This window comes from Dasypus novemcinctus, chromosome 3, assembly GCF_030445035.2.
Source record: "Dasypus novemcinctus isolate mDasNov1 chromosome 3, mDasNov1.1.hap2, whole genome shotgun sequence".
Lineage (NCBI taxonomy): Eukaryota > Metazoa > Chordata > Mammalia > Cingulata > Dasypodidae > Dasypus > Dasypus novemcinctus.
In genome coordinates this window covers 120173236-120193130 of record NC_080675.1, presented here as the reverse complement: position 1 = coordinate 120193130, position 19895 = coordinate 120173236, and the positions used below count along the sequence as shown (strand labels likewise).

Genomic DNA, 19895 nt, shown 5'->3' with positions numbered 1-19895 from the left:
AATAGATGTTTTATCTGTTCTCTCAGATACACTATGAGAAAGAAATGAGCTGTTTGTCAAGTGTTTAATATAGTAGACTTTCAGTAGGAGGTAACAATAAGAGTGTAAACTAAGACCATATCTTTTGGTAGCCACACACTATTTCTTCTTATTCAATTGTTACTATGCATTGGTGAGGGATATCAGTTTTGGAGAACAGAATTCACTCTGGCTAGTTTAGCAGAAAAGTATTTATTACAGCAGTGTTTAAATTTTATTGACTGCAGAAATAATTATACCACGTGCACCTAGTACACACATGCATACTTATGTAATTCAAACAACCTTCACAATATTTACCCTTCTGACATGTACTAACCTGTCTTTCTATTCAATTTTTTTAAAATGCTGATTATAGCCAACTGAGTTGATTTCATGATTCATTAACAGACCGTGACCCACAAATGGAAATGACTACATTGCAGGGAACTAAATGGCGTAGAGCATCCCCGCAAGCATAGAAGAAACAACCTCTAGCCTGTTCCAGGAACAGGGCAGCCAAGAGAACTGCAAGCTCCAGAAGCACTCCATCTGTATGACCCACACCCACAAAACAAAAAACAAGTTACACCCAAAACCCTGATGTCAAGCAGTCTGGGTTATACAGTAAAAGAAAGCACACCAGCATTTATTGAGCAACAGAAGTAAGATAATCCACAGAATCAGCCCCAAATCTGCAATGAAATGCTGTTTAATCCTATTTACTCAAATTATGTACTTGGGGTGGAAAAATTCAACTCAATTCAAAGGCATATATCATTAGAACTTATTTTATCTCTATTAAATTACATATTTTTTTTCTTTTTTGGATATAGCCTATTATTGCTATCTTGGTGAGGGAAACTGATATAACCACAACTATATAATTTGCCTGGAATAAAATTCAGAAGAATAAACCAACTGAAACTCCAAAGGTACATATCCTTTCACAAACACAGTTCTACCCAGACTGCCCAGGGATTACCACATTAAAATTAGCAACAACAACAATAACCTAAGGATTCTCTTCTCACCCTCAAAGAATGTTAAGATTTAAAAAACTTTGTTTGACTATAGTTAAGAGAAGGCAAGAACACAGAATAACTTTAACCTCTGATTTTTATTATCTTTTAGTTCAATTTATGCAATAATTTGTATCTGTACAAATTCAAGTTTACTGAATAAAAGGCATTTTTTATGGTTTATAAAGCAAAGAAAAATAAGTTGCTGATGGGGTAGCATTTAGTGAATTAAATAATATACATTTCCCAATAGATCTATATTTATACATAAAATAAATTGCAAAAGAAACTGTTTGTATTATGACACCATGAAGCAGATTTACATACAACAATAAGTAGTAAAACAAAAAAATTTCGTTGATCCCACCAGAGGTGCCCTTCCCTTGACCGTAAGAAAACCAAATGTTTTTAGAAGTTAAAGTTTAATAGGTTTATAGTCACACAAACACCAAAACACTTTAAGTGAAGCATTATTTTTAAGGAAAAAAGTATGTTCTTGGCATAAATTTTAATTCTTTCCGGTAGATCCAAAACCTCCTGAACCCCTTTCAGTGACATCCAAAACCTGAGAAGATATAAAGGTGGTAAGCCACACCATTATTTTTTAAGAGTCTCTTTCAGTTCTACTCTCCAGCTCCTAGGTAATAATATTTCATTCTTGTTATGACTTCTTTTCAAAAGGGAGATTATAAAATGAAAAAAATTACAATATCTGGCTACCTTAAAAAAAGCTAAGGAAATATTGGAATTTCACAGTATATTTAAATAATATATTATTTAATAAAAATTTATGTAATAGTGCTACATTATATTATGGAAATCATTTCAAAATATTCTAAACTAAGATTTTAATTTTGCTTAAAATAGGAGTATATACTACTATCTAATTACAAATTGCATTTATTCTTAAAATGTTCAATCATTTATTCCCTACTCAGTTTTTATGACACTTACCTGAACTTCCTCTATTTCTGGATAAAAAATCCGTTCACAAATCAGCTGTGCAATTCGATCACCCTTTTTCACTTTAAAACAAAACGAAACAGAAGAGTCTGTTACTGGTATTTTGCTGAGGCATTGTCCATATCCTGACTTTTTCAATGAGAATCAGACGAGTTGGTCTCTTATAACATATATGTAACACAGAGCATTCATTACATTCATGTGAGTGTACATACTTAACATACCTTCAAACTTTTCTTTGCCAAAATTAAAAAGCACAACACCGACATTTCCTCTATAATCTTCATCTATGACACCAGCTATAGAAGAGAAAAATAATATTAGTTTGATTTATGCTATCAGAACACTAGGGGTAGAAGACTGCTTTGAGATTTTTATCCTTACAATTGAGTAACAGTGAACCTTGCTTTGTTATTACATAAAACTTCAAAATTAAGACATGATACTACTAAAACTCAAAAAGAATTTAGAAAAAGGTCTTAATTTTCCAATCTGTCACCCCTATTCAAATGGTGCTCATGCCCAACTCCAAGTCAGGTAGGCAGTATCATCACAGAATGGTCATCCTCATTCACTCTCCAAATCTGCTACAAACCCACCAAAAGGACTAGAAGAAAATTATGATTTGGAATTTTAAGACTTTTTTCTGATAGCAAAACTCTTTCCCTTTCAGCTTCCCACTAATATCCAGATTGATATAAAACTGCATCATGAATAAAAATGCCAAAAAGCCCAAAGATCTGCAGTGAAATAAGTCAATGTTGACATTGTTAAGCAGCAGTCTTGCAAATAACAGAACATTCCATTTTTATAATAAAAATGGAGCCAAACCTTTCAGTTTAAATTCTTCTTCTCCCTTTAATATGAAACATCATCCTTTCTTAGAGCATGATCCCCAGAAGAAATTAGCATGAGTTTAATAATAATGACTAGACATAAAACCATGCTTAATTAGTACCTGTTTGAGACTATAAACACAAAGGCAGCAAACATTTGCAGGAGAGACTTGAGATAGGGCCCTGCCAGAGTACTACATTTACCAGACTTGTACAGCATTTATTTTTCGGCCAAGAATTTTAAATGTTTCCATAAATGCAGGTACAAGTAATATAGGTACACCAGGCCTTCTCATTTTCTTTTTTCAACATTGAGATAGAATTCACAAACCATATAATTCATCCACTTAAAGTAAACACTTCAATGGTTTTTAGTGTATTATAAATTGTGCAGCCATCACTACAACCAATTTTAGAACATTTTCATTACCCCCACAAAAGAAAATGCTATTAGGAGCCACTCTTCATCCCTCATCATCCCCAATTACTTTTTATACATGTTAATTCTTTCCCCTTAGTTATGAAAGGTCAAAGATTCAAGTAAACCTAGTTAAATCTTGCTTCATGTAGTTATCTCACATCTTATTAATCCCACCCCCATTCCCCTCCCCCCAAAAAAAACATTATAAAGGAAGAAAAAGAAAATATATATAACCAGGAATTTAGCTCTATGGGTATTGATGCTGGTTAGTAAGACTCTTAATTATTTGAAAGTCAACTGAAAATATTTGTTTTCTTTTTTAAAAAAGATCTATGGTAATTCCTAAATATATCCTTTCAATTTTCTCCTATAGGGAAAAAAGCAAACTTTTAAAAAAGGCCCATTTTAAAAAATACTCAGAAAGACTAACATTTTAAAATATTTTTCCAGTGGATTACAGAAGAGGTTTAAATGAACCTCTGTGGTTTGTGAATAAATTTCTAAGGAAAGGTGAGCTAAATTGGATAAAAGCAATTCTTTTACATATTTGAATCAAAGGTAGATAAATTTTTAAGTGAGGAAAAGAGTGAATATAAAAACAGGTAAAAAAAACAGCAGAGGCAGTTTATCACATGTCTAGACTGAAGGAAACTGTCTCTTGTTTTCTCTTTGTAGAACAACAAAGCTTTGCCCAATTTAGAGAATACTGATCTCTAGTTTCTATTACTACTTCAAGTTGACCATTAATACAGTTTTCAATCTTTATGAAAAGAATTGATATAAGGATGGGACTGGCTATTTTCTATACTACATATATGGAGGTTTTGACAGTAGGAACATTTTAGATTAAACAAAGAAACCCCTCAGTAGATCATGTTCCAGGATGGAAAAAATGACCAGACTATGGAATCTCCATGCGGGGAGATCTGGAGGTACAAAATAATCATCTACCTAGAATGAATTAGATAAACATATTGTAGACTGACTGACCTATGTTTTTTTCCTACTATATTAGAAAAAATTTAAATTACCCAAACAATATGAATATATATAAAGATAAAACTGATAATATTCCCCTACTATCCCAGAAGTGGCCAATGTTACAGTAATGTATTTTACATATTACTTCTTTCATCACTTAAAATATCACAGACATCCTTTCAGGTTAATACATATAAATTTTAATCATTCTTTTTAGTAGATCCATAATATGTTCTAGAATATAGTACCATTATTCTATGTAACTATTCTCTTAAATGCTGTCAGGCATTCAGGATGCTGTCAGATTTCTCCTATAAAAACAAAACAGCCCTCTGCATATATCCTTGCAATATTAATGCTTTTTATTCTTATAGAATAGATTCCCAAAAGCACTCTTGGGTCAAAGCGTATGTATATTTTAATGAATATTGCTAGGTAACTTGGCAAAAAAGGTAAAACAATTCAAATTTCCACAAGCAATATTTGAGACTGCCATTTCCAAAATCCTTGCCAGTACCAGATGGTAGTAATCTTTTTAATTCTGGCAAATGTGATGAGTAAGGAACAGTATCTCATTGCTTTACTTTGCCATTAAGTGACCACTAGTGAAGCTGGACCTTTTTTGTCCCCATCTGTTTCTTGGACATTTTCTTGTTTATGATGATTTTTTTTCTTATCCATTTGGGTCTCTACCTCTTCTCATATACAAGAATTTATTTATTTTTTTTACTTTCTGGTATTTTGAACCACACGACAGCACTACCTTTTTGTAAAGACCTTTCCTATATATCTGTAAAGAACAAGGAGCACTCAAACAACTGGGTGTCTTGAATTCTGTGGAAGTTAGGTGATCTGCCAAAGACTTCCTCTTTTATGCTTGGAATCTTACACAAAAATATGAAAAGATTTAATTGACTAAAAAGCAATAAATTCATTTGAAGTCAAATAAAACATGGCAAAAAAAAAAAAAAAAAGAGACCCTCAATTACTACTTTGTTTAGCAAGAATCTAAGAGTATAAAAAAATTCAACAGTCCCAGGACTTAAATCTTTTTCCACATAAGGGATATAAGATTTAGGGACCTTTATCTTCATAAGAAAGCAGAAAGTATCTTGAAGTTATCACTGGAAAAATCATACATTGGAACTGGCAAAGTGATTAACTGACTTCAGGCAAAAGTTTTACTGTGTCAAGACTTTGGCATGTCATTTGTTGGAAACCTACTTTAGTGAAAACTATCCACACCTACCAGATGTGAATTCTGAACAGAATCCTACATACTCAACTTTTCCCTTTGACCCTTATTTACAGCCTGGGATTTCTAACAACATCTCAGTTCAGAAATAGAAACTGTTGCCAACTATGATAATCTTGTGCCTAAGAGAAATTTTTTTTAAGATAATGTGCATCCAAGAACACACCACAGTGAGATTTTATGAATAACACCACACCAACCACCAGGCAAACTAACTTTCCATTTCTTTTACATGAATTTTTTCGGAGTAAAAATTAGTAACAAGGGCAAAAAGTTTCCACATATAAACATCAGTGCAGTCCTAAAGGGACAGGAACTATAATTTACTGGATCTTCTATGTACCAAGCACTGTGTTAGATGCTGTACATAATTTAATTCTCATACCTTTCAGAGGCAGGCACACTAATCTCCATTTTGCAGATGAGTAAACTGAGGCTCAGAAAGGTTAAGTAACATTTAGGTGTCAGTGACAGAGCTGAGACCCAAATCCACTTATAACTCTAAAGCCCATGTTCCTTTTATAACCTTTGAAACTTCCTTAAAAATCTCATCTTTTTAAACATTAAGTTCTAGTCCCAAATTACAATACTTAAGCTGATAAAAGTACTTTTGAAAACCAAACATAACTTAGTGAGCCCAGCAGTTCCTCAACGTGGCAGTGGGCTGTCAATCCCTGCTACATAAAATTCAGCTCCCCTCAGTCTCCAAGAACCTCTGGGTTCCTGTCTTGCCCCACAGCACCACCTAGTGACACCAAGGTAAGACACTGTGCCCTTCCAAAAAGTCGGAGGACAGGCCTGAGAAGGCCCTGGGCCAAGGCTTCATCATGTGCTAAATTACTGTTCTGTGTCACCACAGGGGTTTAACTGAATACTGTGTTTGGTTAGTGAGTAGGGTAAACCCCAGCATTTAACTGCAGTGTAAGGAACAAGGGGTTTGGAATCACACAGATTGAGACTCCAGCTTTTATTAGCAATGTACACTTGGATTCACCCTTCTTCTGTTAAGGGGGCATATGGGGTCATTCAAGTTAGACATTGTATCCAAAGTGCCTTGATGCACAATGGGCAGTCAAAATAATATTTATTTATACTTTGCCTTATTCTAGGAAGGCTTCTTGAGAAAGGAGCTTTGTAAAAAAGATGGGGACGTGGAGGACTTAGCATACCCACTTAACCAGGGCAAAGATGTCCTGTTAATAAAGCAGTCACTCACTATCAATGGGGAGTAAAGAAGGGTCAGGAGATGGAGACCCTGTCAGTGGGGTCCGTACCCTAATAAGGAGGAGATCCAAAGCGGGGTGACCTATCAAGAGAGTGAGAATTCCCCTACAGTGAGGGGGATGTTAGAGATCCTATAGTTATGGTAACTAGCAGAGGAATCTGAGGTTTCTTCATGAAAGGAGTTACAAAAGGAGGTTACCAACTTTGGAAAACATTAGTATGGCTTTGTTAAACAGGAGCTAGATACCACTAAGGACTTTGTTGGCATGGACTTTAGGGATAGGGAAGCATAGTATTTTCTCTTCAAACATTAAATAAAGATTCTTTTTGTATTTTGCTGAATATGGATGGCTTCCTTACGGTGAGATCCAAGATGGCAAAATAGGGGAACAGCCGGCTGCATTCTTCCTCCAGAAGCTGCAGGAAGGCTTGTGGGGCAAAGAGGAAGCTGTGGGGTCATGGGGGTGATCAGAGAGAGAGGCTGGAGAGAAGGGGCACAGCTGGGCATCAGGGGAATGGTGGTTAGCAGGGCAATCAGAAGGATGTGAGACACTTAACGGCAGTGTAGAGGTGCCCAGACAGGCACCAGCGGTATGGCCGGCAGTGGGGTGATCCACTGCCAGGCACCAGAGGCTTGAGAGGAAAACCATTTTAATTTTTCCTCCCTTTCCTCAAAAATAAAAATCAAATACGACATAAATAAGCCTAAAGAAAAAAATGGCTGAAGTAAGTACTGCCTTTACAGTAATAACATTAAATGTTAATGGACTAAATTCCCCAATTAAGACACAGATTGGCAGAAGGGACCAAAAAAAAAAAAAAAAAAGACCCCATCTGTATGCTTTCTACAAGAGACTCATCTTAGACCTAAGGACACAAATAGGTTGCAAGTGAAAGGTTGGAAAATGATTTTTCATGCAAACAATAACCAAAAAAAAGTTGGGGAAGTTACACTAATATTGGACAAAATAGACTGTAAATACATGAGGCAAACACCAGCAAAAGGCAAGGGAGAAATAAGAGACCTATACAATCATAGTGGGGGCCTTCAACACACCACTCTCAGCAAGAGACAGAACATCTTGACAGAAGATCAATAAAGAAACAGAGATCTTGAATAATAAGTTAAAGGAACTAGACCTAATGGACATATAGAGAAACACTGCACACCAAAATAGCGGGATATACATTTCTTCTCAAGTGCTCATAGATTATTCTCCAGGATACACCACCTGTGAGGTCACAGAACAAGTATCAATGAATTAAGAAAGACTAAAATTATACAAAGCACTATCTCTGACCACAATGGAATGAAGCTTGAAACCAATAAAGGATGGAGAACTAGAAAATTCACAAATACGTGGAAGTTAAACAATACACTCCTAAAACAATCAGTTGAGTCAAGGAGGAAATTGAAAGAAATCGGTAAATATCTTAAAAGTGAATGAAAACGAGAGCACAACATACCAAAATTTATGGGATGGGAAGCAGATGTCGCTCAAGTTGAGCGCCTGCTTCTCAAGTGCGAAGTCCCAGGTTCGATCCCTGGTACCTCCTAAAAAAACAAACAAAAAACGAACAAATGAAAAAACCAACTCTCACTGGGGAGGAGATGTACCTCAGTGGTTGAGTGCCTGCTTCCCAAATATAAGGTCCTGGGTTCAGTCGCCGGTACCTCCAAAAAACAAAACAAAACAAAAACTTAAGGGATGCAGCTAAGTCAGGGCAGTGATGAGAGGGAAATTTATAGCCCTAAATGCCTTCATTAAAAAAGAGCTAAACTCAAAGCTAAAACCAAAGACCTAACTGTACATCTGGAGGAACTAAAAAGAACAACAAACTAATCCCAAAGTAAGTAGAAGAAATAGAACAGAATTAAATGAAATTGAGAATAAAAAAGAAAAAATTTAAAAACCAAAAGCATTTTTTTTTGAGAAGAGTAATAAGATTGACAAACCCTTAGCTAGACTAACAAAGAAAAAGAGAGGAGATGCAAATAAATAAAATCAGAAAACAAGAGAGGGAACATCACCACTGACCTCACAAAAATGAGTCCCTTAAGAGGATACTATGAAAAACTGCGGGCCAACAAGTTGGACAACTGAGAAGAAATAGATGAATTTCTAGAAACACATGAGCAGCCTACACTGACAAAAGTAACAGAAGACCTCAACAGACCAATCACAAGTAATGCCCAGCAGAGTTGCAGCCAAGTCCTACTCCCAGTTCTTTGGGCTTGCCCTGGACAACCAACAAAATAACAATGATTGACAAGTCTCATGCAAAAATCAAGGAAATAATTCCTTCCATCTGCTCCATAATATCTAAGTCCCCTTTCAGCCTGAAACAGTCAGAGCAGACTTCATCCCAAATCCCTCAAGACTGAGGAATGAAGAAACATAAGGGGGAAGTATAACCACGGACCCCAGTAGATTTATTGTTACTATAATTATTATCTTGTGTTAATGGAAGAACTTGTAACATTGATATATAAGATAGTGGTTACCAGAGGTTCAGAAGAGAGTGGGAGGGATGAATAGGTGGAACACAGGGCATTTTTAGGGCAATGAGATTGTTCACTATGACACTGCAATTATGGACACATGACATTATACATTTGTCAGTCTATAACGTAAATTATAGACTTTGGTTAATAACAGTGCTTTCATATTGATTCATCAATTGTAACAAATGTACCACACTAATATAAGATATTAATAATAAAGGAAACTATGTATGTGTGTGTTTGGAAGGGTGGGTTATATGGAAATTCCCTATATTTTTGGTGTAATTTTTCTGTAAATCTAAAACTTTTCTAAAAATAAAGTTGATTATAAAAAGAAAAACCCTTACTTACTATAAGATAAACCTGTACTTTCTAGAACCTATTGATTAAATCATTACTTATGAAAAGCTTTCCTTCCTCTTGCAATAACAAGCTTTCCTCAAAGATTGGAATGAATTTTGGACTAAATGCTGATTACCACTGAACAAAGACAAACATCGTATTTATCAGATAGTACCCAGTTAGCACTTTTATGTTATATAATGGTCATTTAAAAATTAAACACAGACAATTATTATATAGAATTATGATATGGATAGGTATGGAAATTTCTAAAGAACTAAGACAAACCGAAAACCATTTCCTTTTCTTGAAAATAAAAGCAAAACTTGTTCTTTGAATACTAGTGCTGAAGCAAAGACATGGCAAATAGTTACAAATATTTACAGTATAAAAATGTAACGATTTTACCTCCGACATCTATGGAGTGTTTTGCAGCCAAGCCAGAACGCGGAGCTAAAAAAGAAAAAAGGAGAAATTGGTTGTTTTTTTTTGGGGGGGGGGGTGCACAATATTGGATATAATTGACATAATTTAAGCACGTCACTTTTATCTCCTATAATGTTATTTCTTCATATTAACTTTATTTTTTTATTTTTCATTTTATTAAGATTTATTTTTATTTATTTCTCTCCCCTTCCACCACCCCCTGCCCCAGTTGTCTGTTCTCTGTGTCCATTTGCTGCGTGTTCTTCTTTTTGTCCACTTCTGTTGTTAAGCAGCATGAGAATCTGTGTTTCTTTTTGTTGCGTCATCTAGCTACATCAACTCTTCGTGTGTGCGGCCCATTCTTGGGCAGGCTGCACTTTCTTTCACGCTGGGCGGCTCTCCTTATGGGGCGCACTCCTTGCGCGTGGGGCTCCCCTACGTGGGGGACACCCCTGCGTGGCACGGCACTCCTTGCATGCATCAGCACTGCACGTGGGCCACCTCCACATGGGTCAAGGAGGCCTGGGGTTTGAACTGTGGACCTCCTATGTGGCAGACGGATGCCCTATCCACTGGGCCAAGTCCACTTCCTTCTTCATATTAACTTTAGCAGATGATCTGAGTTATAGTTATCCTACCATACACCGAAGCAGGAAAAAAGAATGGTTTAGAAAAAGGTATGAAACTAAAAAAGACCTTAAAGTTTACTAAAAATCAACTTAAACCATTTCCACATGACTTTCGTCATTTGAGGATCTGTGGCATTATAGAAGCGGAAGCTGGATTGCTGGAATGAACCGTAAAGTTAGCAAGTGCAAACAATCATATACAACACTTTCAAGAAGTCTGGCCACAAAGGGGAAGAATGAAGGAATTATATTAAATAGTTGGCAGGAACACAGGACTAGGAAGACCTTTCTTTTAAGTCTTTGAGAGAGATCTGAATATGTCACAACGTGGAAGAAGGTACAGAGGGAGATAGCAACTAACTAAATAAACATAGCAGAGTTTAGCCTACGATGCCAAAGACATGTCTCTATGAAACAAATGGACCAATGTAAAATAAAAGGCTTAACATCAGCCAAGCAAAATGTCAAAAACTAAACCTCAAAAATTCAATTCCAGAATGCTTGTTATTCTTAAAATGGAAAAAAAAAAAAACCAAAAAGCTTGTACCTTATACTTGCTGACATGCCCATCATTAATTATCTTGACTTTCAGTATTTTACTCTAGAATAATTTAAATCAGGTAGTCCTTCAATAAATGCTGCCCATTCCTGCCATGCCCTTTACCTCACTCCATCTCCTGAATGCCATTCCAAAAAATGTAGTAAATGCTGCCAAAAAGATATGAGGAGAGAGCCAGTTTTGTTAATTGTTTAAAGGGTGAAGTGGTAAAGTATCAGCAGCTCTTAAGCTCATGGTTAATAAGATAGTATTAGTCTAGGTTCCCCCAGGAGGGTGGTGCCACAGTTCCGTTTGCTCCTTTATGATTACTCTTAGGTTAATCAGAAAATTGTCCTCTTAAAAAGAATTTATGAATACTCTTTCCAGTGGCAACCTGTTGATCTGCATTTTGTCCTAGCTCCTCCCATTATGAAGCATTTCCCTCTAGCATGATAAGGAGTATCCCTTACCCTAACATACCCCCTGGAAAGATAAGCAAATGGGAAAAGATTGTGAGCTGATATGCTTTGGAACCAAAAGGGGCCTGAAGTTTTATTCTCATTAGATAAAATCTCATGTCGTCACCCTAAGCCATTTTCTATTTTCTCATATACAAAAAATATTAACCACTTATCACTGTCTTCACAAAGATACCTGGCCTCATATAAGATCTGATCCTTGAAGGAGGGCGTTAACAGTAACAGTGGGAGAAGCTTGTTAGTAAAAATCACCTATATTTTCAGTTTTTCTCACAGTGAAGTGTTGTAGGAACAACCTTCTGGGCCAATGTGAATGTCCTAAAGGTCAAATAAGAAGTCAGAAATAAGACAAAATGAAATCAAGGCAGAAGATTTGTACATGAAAGTTTTCAAATGGCTGCATGTGCCATAATACGCAGCTTTTCTTTTTAGGAAGCAGGACAAGCTATTTCCCTTCATTCATTTTATCCCCCAAGTGAAACTAAGATGATGGAGCCTACCACAAAGGATGAGTTTGACAAAGTTACCTGTTTCTTAAATCACTTACCTACTCTTCCATAACATCCAGAAGGAAGGGCTATCTGAATGTCTGTTTTCACAAGGGCTTTCTCCATGGGTGGTATTGTATAATCATAGGCACTAAGAAGATAGTGAAAGAAAAAAAAAACAGTATTCATAAGATTGCTTTCACATTTTTCTTTCCTTGTGACCAAGCATATGGACTCACCTTAACAATATTTTATTATATAATCATAAACTAATTCATGCAACCTTAGATTTCTATAACCAGTCTTTCTCATAGTTCACTGAATTTCCCATTTATTTTTTTTTAATAAGAATGAAGTTCTTTTTTTTTTTAAACTTATTTCTCTGCCCTTCTTCACACCCTACCCCTCACCCCCCTTGTCTGCTGTTGTGTCCATTAGCTGTGTGTTCTGCTGTGTCCGCTTGCATTCTTGTCAGGCAGCATCGGGCATCTGCGTCTCTTTTTGTTGTGTCATCTTGCTGCATCAGCTCTCCATGTATGCAATGCCACTCCTGAGCAGGCTGTGCTTTTTTCATGTGGGGTGCACTCCTTGCACGTGGGGCATCCCTATGTGGGGGGATCCCCTCTGTGGCAAGGCACTCCTTGCGCGCAGCAGCACTGAACATGGGCCAGCTCATAGGTCAGGAGGCCCTGAGTACTGAACCCCGGACTTCCTATATGGTAGGCAGACGCTGTATCAGTTGAGCCACATCTGCTTCCCTCCATTTACTTTTGGGGAAAAAAATATATATACGAAAAGTGCCAAGCTGGTGAAATACCGGAGCTTTACCTTCCTTACTTCTCTCTAGGGTCAATGGTGCTGCAGAATGCTGGCTGTGTGAAAGGCATACATACTAAGTGGAGCAACAATTACTAGAGTGATTTAAGTAGAACTTAAACACAATTGGCATTATGGCCTGCTCCCATGGAGAGATAACATGTATGGTATTGCAAACCTGGAGCTTAGATCTATTTGTTGCAGCTCGAAGAGGAACCTGTACATTGATTTGTATTAAGTACTGTATCTATATGCCTGATTAATATATCTTTTCTATTCTAGATCACATGCAGAGGGATACTGAAGATATTGAAAGTCCTGGTAAACTTAATCCATTTAATGAACGAGCCTATAAAATAAAGAAATGGCTCTCTCAAGTAGTGTCTTTATTTTGCTTGCCATATGCCTGTCTTGTTGTTGCCTATCCTGTCTTTGTGAGTTTATGTCCAGGGCAGTGCCTCTCCTCATACCTCTCCTGGCTGTCCTAAGCATAACCACTGCTGTGGGAACTGGGGTTGGCTGTTTATGTTCAAACCCAATAGGTCTACCATAACCTCTCCCTAGAGTTAACCAACAGGAAAAAAAGATGCAAGAAGAATGCTGTTTCCCATTAACTTTGGGAGGATGCAGCCTCTGAAGGGACCTAGCATTTCCCACTCTCGTGGTCCAGTATGTCATAGCTGGCCCCCTTTTTGGGCCTGCTTACCACCATCCTCTTTATCCTTTTAGTGGGACCATGTATCTTCAAAATTCTAATTAAGTTTATTTGTTACAGAATCAATGCTTTATTAGTCACGCGGAGATTTCATCCACTTCCAACCAGGGTGACGGACTACAGCCCTAACCAGTAGGAAGTAACTACAGGAGAACGACCAATGCCCCTCGGCATCCCCTTAATAAGGGCATGAATTCTCTGAGCCGGGAGTGAGGCAGGTTAGTAAAGTGAAATGGGGAAGAAGGCTGACCCGGCAGACACCATGGCTGACAGATAACATGGCCACAAGACCCTGCCGAGACCTTGACCTCGACATTGGGGTCCTAGTTGGGACTCTCTGGGACCGAAGGGAGGCCTCGGATATTCCAAACAGGACTCACCATTGGTGGAGTAACCAATAACAGCTGAGGCCCTTTTCCTTAGCATTAGCAAGGAGAGGAATAATTAATAGTTTAAAAGGTGACCACACAAGCCAAAACTTGCTCTGCCTATAGGAGCCCGTACCAAATCTCAGTTTGTGTATTTCTGACCTCTTCCATTTCTCAGCAAGCTCTGTTCTTTTCCCCCATTTCCCAATAAATTATTTTTAAGGGCCTAACCACACACACACAAAAAGTCTATGAAGAAGGTAGAGGTAGATGTTTACTTCTAATTTATTAAAATTATGAAAGCTTTAGAGATAGCAACTTGTGAATTTTCTTGGTGGCAAGAGAAAGGTGTTAACAAGTAAATATATTTTCTCAACAAGTTTGCTGGGGGAATGAAAGTACATATAAGCAGAAAGATGGGCCTTTAAAAGGCATATGCTTTGCTAACAGCATCAAAAGAGAAAGGACCAATAGAAAAGGGTAAATAATAGCTAATAATAGCTAACATTTATTGAGCCCTTACTATGTGCTACATATAGTTCTAACCGCTTTATATATAAACTCATTTTATTCTCACAACTCTCTTAAAAGACTAGAGAAAACATGCAGAAGGAAAGGAAAGGAGGAAAAGCGGATGGACAAAAATAAGAGGGCGAAAGGCAGTGTGCTATCTCTTATCTGTTCTGCTTGGCTGGGTATAGTTTACGAAGCTGTGGCCATGGACTTATTGGCTGAGGGATGGGGTTAATCAATGTCAACAGTCTCTGGAGACTGACACTTCTGAGGAACTGATTCTCTTAAGGTCCGTCTAACACATGCTCCTACTGGTACTGTTATTGTGATGTGGGCTATGAGTGGGAGGCTCTTTGTCTCTTCGGAGATAACCTAAGCTGTCTGTCCTGACTTGTGGGTGTGGGACGGTAAGAAGCTGCAGCCCTGCCTTTGGTGACCATAGCAACGACTCCAGTCCCGGGAGGCCATTTAGCAATGCAAACTCTATATACATATCAGTCAGTCCAGGGAAACTCTGATGGTGGTGATGCCGAAACTTATGGGAACTTGGACTTGGCCTCGAGTGGGAAATATAATATAGCCTGTGCATAAATTCAAAATCATCTAATTCTATATCCAAGTGTGCCTGGTCTCGAGAAATCCAGTTAAGTGATATGGGCTTTGAATGTTCACAAAGGATGTAAAACTGAATGTGTATTCAAAGTTGCATCCAGATGGAATGTGGGCAAGATGCTAATTCAAGCTCACCAGAAATGTGGGTGATATGTTAATTCAAAATCTATCTGGTACTCAGGCAAAGACTTAACTAACAAAGAAAGTAGTTTTCTTTGATAAAAGCACCATTTGACTCCCCATCCCGTATAAAAGGAACTTAAAAATCCTGTTCGAGGCTTGGGTTTTAAACAGAAAGCTCCCTGTTCCACCGGGTTCCACTGGCCGTCAATAAACCATTTTTCCTTCTCAAAATCATTCCTAAGTCCTGGCCTTTCTATATGCAAATAATTGAACCTCTCTCAAATTCCACAACAGTTGTAGCCCCTCTACTTATGGAAATTTTAGAGACTATTATAATAAACAGAACTGGAAGTTAAGCCTGGTAAAGTAGTACTATCATTTCACTCTTTCAATGGAACTCTCTTTAAATAATTAAACTCTCTAATTTATTAAAGACACCAGTTATTTCCATGTTAATCTCAGTAACAGAAAGTGGTCTATGTATTTTATTAGGAGGATGTTTAAAGTATCTTAAATCAAAATCTTTCTACAACTCACAATAGTGCCCAGCCTTTGGAAGTCAAAACTATTTCACTCTACTTTCCATGTAAAATTAAGGGACTCAACTTTATTCCCTTTGGCTCTAAGTCCATATCTTGCTTTTCTTTTTTTTCCTTTTCCCTGTTACTACCATCACTGGTTCATCTTACCTCTTTGCCTGTACTCATGACCTAAACAACCTGCACTGCTTTTAATAAATCCTGATGCTTGTGATTCAGTTATTTAATAACCACCCCTACTCCAACTGCACTTCTCATCGAATGGCCCTAAGAAATGAGCTGAGTAGTCAAGTGAATAAAGGACTGAATTCAGGCTCACGTGTCGTTTCTACTTAGCACAGCATCATTCTCAAGTCACTCATTGAGGGCCAAGCAGGACTTAATTCATTTCACCCCTCCACTTGGAAACATAAGTGTTGCAGACAACAGTCCGGCAAATATTTTTACAGATATTTATTTACCATTTTATGCTCTTCGTCGAAATCCTTATTGGATCTACACTAAAGGCAAAAGCTAAATTCTTCAACATAAAAAGGCAGCATAAAAAAGCATAAAAACGTTTATTTGTTTCTGCAACTTTGAAGTCAATATTTTCAGGTGTGGCAGGAGATAGCTTGACTTAAAATTAAGTTGCATGACTTGGAGCTCTTGAACTCCAGAACTGGATTTTTCTTGGAGGTTAGGAAACGCGAAGGCCCAGGCGGCCTTTCTCAGTATCGGTCTCCCCTTGCCGCCCGGGGAGACCACCCCCTCCCCACTCACCTGTACAGGTCAAAGCCCGCGGCTCGCGCGGACCCCTTGGTCGGGGCCGTGGCATGCTCCGAAAGCCGAACAAAGCGGATCCGCACGCCGCCCTCCTCCGCAGACCGGGCCCGCTTACTGGGGGAAATGGCGGGGGTCTCTTCAGAGCAGGGCATGGCGGTAGAGAGAACCCAAAAAGAGAGCACAAGATGAGGCCCCCAGGAGGCAAAAGACCAAGTTCTAATTTCCCGCCAGCTCCATCCCGCCCCGCCCCCGCTCTGGACGAGCCCACCAACACTGGCTGAGAGAGGGGCTACATTCAACTTTTGGAATGAGAAGCCAATCTCGGAAAGCACGTTTACGATCGGAAATTACTGAGATTGTGGTGTTTTTTTTTTTAACCTTTCTTAAACGAAGGGAGGCAGCTTCGGTGACCTCGCTCAAACAAAATAGAAAGCCGCCCTGCCCCCCCCACCCCCCCCGTTAGGGGAGCCGAATAGACTCGCTCCCGCGCGCCGCAGGACTGCGCGCCCTCCCACTCCCCCTGCAGCGGAAAGGAGGGCTTCCTAGTAGATTGCATCAGGTCCGGGTTACCCTCGTGTCTCCTCCTCGGGCGCCCAGCCCGAGCTCTAGCATCCCAACCTCTTAGAAAAAGCGCACCCCTCCTGCTTGGATCCCCGACTTCACTGCCTCCACTGCAGCCTCGGCTCAGAAGGCGAGCGCTGGATAGCGGCCGGAGCGACCCCAGCAGCATGATGCCGGGGCTGGGCGGCCCCAGGGGTGGGTGGACCGCCAGGGGCCTGGCCCGGAATCTCCCGCGGCCTGGACTCCGGGCCGTGCGCTTCGCCCGTCTTTAAAAAACACTGAGTGGAGCAACACGGAAGGAAATAGTAGCCGAGCGCGAGGCTAGGGCAGAGGGAATTCATTTCCCCCGAGGTTTTGCTGCTGGTTGGCCCTCAGCTCTGCAAGACGCCCACCTGGTCCGCCCTCTACGGGCGCGTCTTGGTTAAAATGACCTCGGAAGCAGTAACCTCTACGGGCTGACGAGGGGCCCGCGGAGGCGGTGAGTCGGTCGTGCTGGGCCTGGTGCAGACCCTGGGCTACCAGGAAAATGACGTCCTTTGCGTCCTGAATTTCGTTTCCGCTTCCGGCTGTCTAACTCGCCCTTAATATTCTTCCTCGAGCCCCACTTTCTGACAGTATCTGCGAAGACCAGGGCCCGAGTCGGGTTCTGCGCCTCTGCTGCCTTACCTGGGGCAGTGCCGCCCGCGGCCATAATTTCTGGCGTTCTATCTCCAGCCGCAAAAGCGAAGGTGCTGCTTCCCAGTGCCACGGCAAGGCAGTGTGCTCTATTTCCTTACAGCACCCGGAATGAAAAACGTAAAGGAAGGGTCTTCAGCGTAACTGCAAGGACAGCTTGGTTTCAATCCCGGCATTGAGTTTGAGGATGAACCCTACAGTCTTTCCCTCCATTTTGTTGCTAAACCCTCTACTGGTGGCTCTTAAAATGTGCTGCCATCTGGGACTTCCCATCATCGCTCTCCTGTGTTGGATCCCTGATCTTCTAGATCTGATATCTTAATCTTTCTTAATTTGCGCCCTTATTTTGCTAAAGCACTTTCTCTGGGAATCTAAGAAAATTCACATGGGAGATAGATTGCGTTTTTGCGTATCTGAAAATTTAATGATTGTAATGACTCCCTTTTCCCAGATCGAGATAAAAATCCCAGTTCATTAGTAAAACTTTATTACAACCCAGTAATAGTCTTTGTCTCCTCTATATCTTAAATAAAACACTTAGTCATTCAACAACTTAGTCATTGTGTAATCTCATGCCTATGCATTTTATCTTTCAAACTAATTAGAATCATAAATTTTGATGCATCTGAAAATACCCAGCACGGAGAAAGTGTTCTGCTATTTCTTCATTCACTCTGGATACAGAAAGTATTTATTGTTAGCACTCTTCATCTGATGTTATTTTAAACTAAGAAGAGAAAATATCATCTTCACCGGAAAAGAATAACAGCTTAAGGTTCTGAACCAGTAATTATTTCATAGGACATTTCTTGTGACAATAAGAAACAAAAACTTGATATGAGTGCTGAACATACACTTGAAATTTAAAATACTACAGGTAAGAATAATTAGACATGTTGCAGCCATAGTTTATTTCATGCTGTTGTCTGTGTCAGAATACAGTTATCCTATCAGCCATGCTGATTAATTTAAGTCTAGTGCCAGCTTGTACCTGTTGAGAAGGCAATTTGTTACCTTACAAGCAAAGTTGTCCTTCCTATGTATGCCATTATCGGGATCTCTCTTCTTTTTAGCAGAGATTTACATACCAGATGTATTCAAATGATTTACAAATATTAACTTATTTAATCCTCACAACTCCAGGAAACAAGTGGTGTTATTACCCCCATTTTACAAATGGGGAAACCAAAGTGCAGAAAGTTTAAATTATTTGCCCAAGATGACACATATACAACTAGAACACAGTGGAGCCAGGATTCAACTTCAGGTAGTCTGGCTTCAGAGTCCTTGCATTAAATCACTAAACTCTACAGGCTTCTATGTATATAAGCCTACAGCACCGCTTCCTAATGCTTGTTACCTTCCATCTCACTGGCTACCTCTTCTCTGTCTTCTCACTGGCTGGCACTTCTATATTTTCTGGCTCCTACTTTCCTTCTCAGCCCTTCAAGATAAAAAACCTTGGTATCTTACCTGCTGTCTTTCAGATCTTTTATCTAAAAATAGTCTCCTCCTAGGCATCACCTATTTGATTTTTCTTAATAGTTTATATTGCTACATGAAATTACATATTTATTCATTTTATTTGTTAGTTGTATGTTTCCTCCAATAACATGGAAGCTCCATGGTGGGTTTAATCTACCTTAATTTGGGTTCTTTTAGATGTTCTATGTTTATTTCAGTTTCTTCTTGCCTTCTTTTGAATTTACTAGATGTTTTTTATTATTGTAATTTCCCCTCTACCAATTTGGAAGTTTTACACTCCGGTTCTGTTACTTTAGATAAATTAAAACATGTAGGGAAGCAGATGTGGCTCAAGAAATTGGGCTCCCATCTACCATATAGAAGGTCCAGCGTTTGATACCCAGGGCCTCCTGGTGAATGCAAGCTGGCCTGAGTGGCAAGCTGGGCCACGCAGAGTGCTGCCCTGCGCAGGAGTGCTAAGGCAGCAAGATGACACAACAAAAAGAGACTCAGAGTAGAGATAATAAGAGACACAGCAGACCAGGCAGCTGAGATGGCCCAAGAGAATGATCACCTCTCTCCTACTCCAGAAAGTCCCAGGATCAGTTCCCCAAGC

At 39.1% G+C, this 19895-nt stretch overlaps 1 protein-coding gene across 4 annotated transcripts; it reads right to left on the bottom strand.

The window, feature by feature from the left end:
* Positions 1-215: 215 nt before the first annotated feature.
* On the bottom strand, positions 216-17942 carry DUT (deoxyuridine triphosphatase). Of its 4 annotated transcripts, none has more exons than XM_004448076.5 (7): positions 17198-17425; positions 16577-16715; positions 12188-12279; positions 9977-10021; positions 2228-2302; positions 1995-2065; positions 216-1605 (listed from the first exon to the last, which is right to left on the bottom strand). In XM_004448076.5, the coding sequence occupies exons 1-7, from the start codon at positions 17307-17309 to the stop codon at positions 1549-1551; spliced, it is 591 nt and encodes a 196-aa protein (XP_004448133.1). In that variant the 5' UTR covers positions 17310-17425; the 3' UTR covers positions 216-1548. The 4 variants fall into 4 exon arrangements, 3 of the variants coding, with proteins under 3 accessions (XP_004448133.1, XP_004448135.1, XP_004448134.1); XM_004448078.5 differs by lacking the exon at positions 17198-17425 and adding an exon at positions 17807-17942 and having other exon boundaries at positions 1314-1605; XM_004448077.5 differs by having other exon boundaries at positions 1314-1605; positions 17216-17425.
* Positions 17943-19895: the final 1953 nt, after the last annotated feature.

Coding starts and splice junctions, on each gene's coding strand:
- DUT (XM_004448076.5), bottom strand. CDS start 17,309: ATGCTGCTGGGGTCGCTCCGGCCGCTATCCAGCGCTCGCCTTCTGAGC. Junction 12,280..16,576: donor GCGGGCTTTGACCTGTACAG/GTGAGTGGGGAG, acceptor CTATCTTCTTAG/TGCCTATGATTATACAATAC. Junction 1,606..1,994: donor CAGAAATAGAGGAAGTTCAG/GTAAGTGTCATA, acceptor ATATCTTCTCAG/GTTTTGGATGTCACTGAAAG.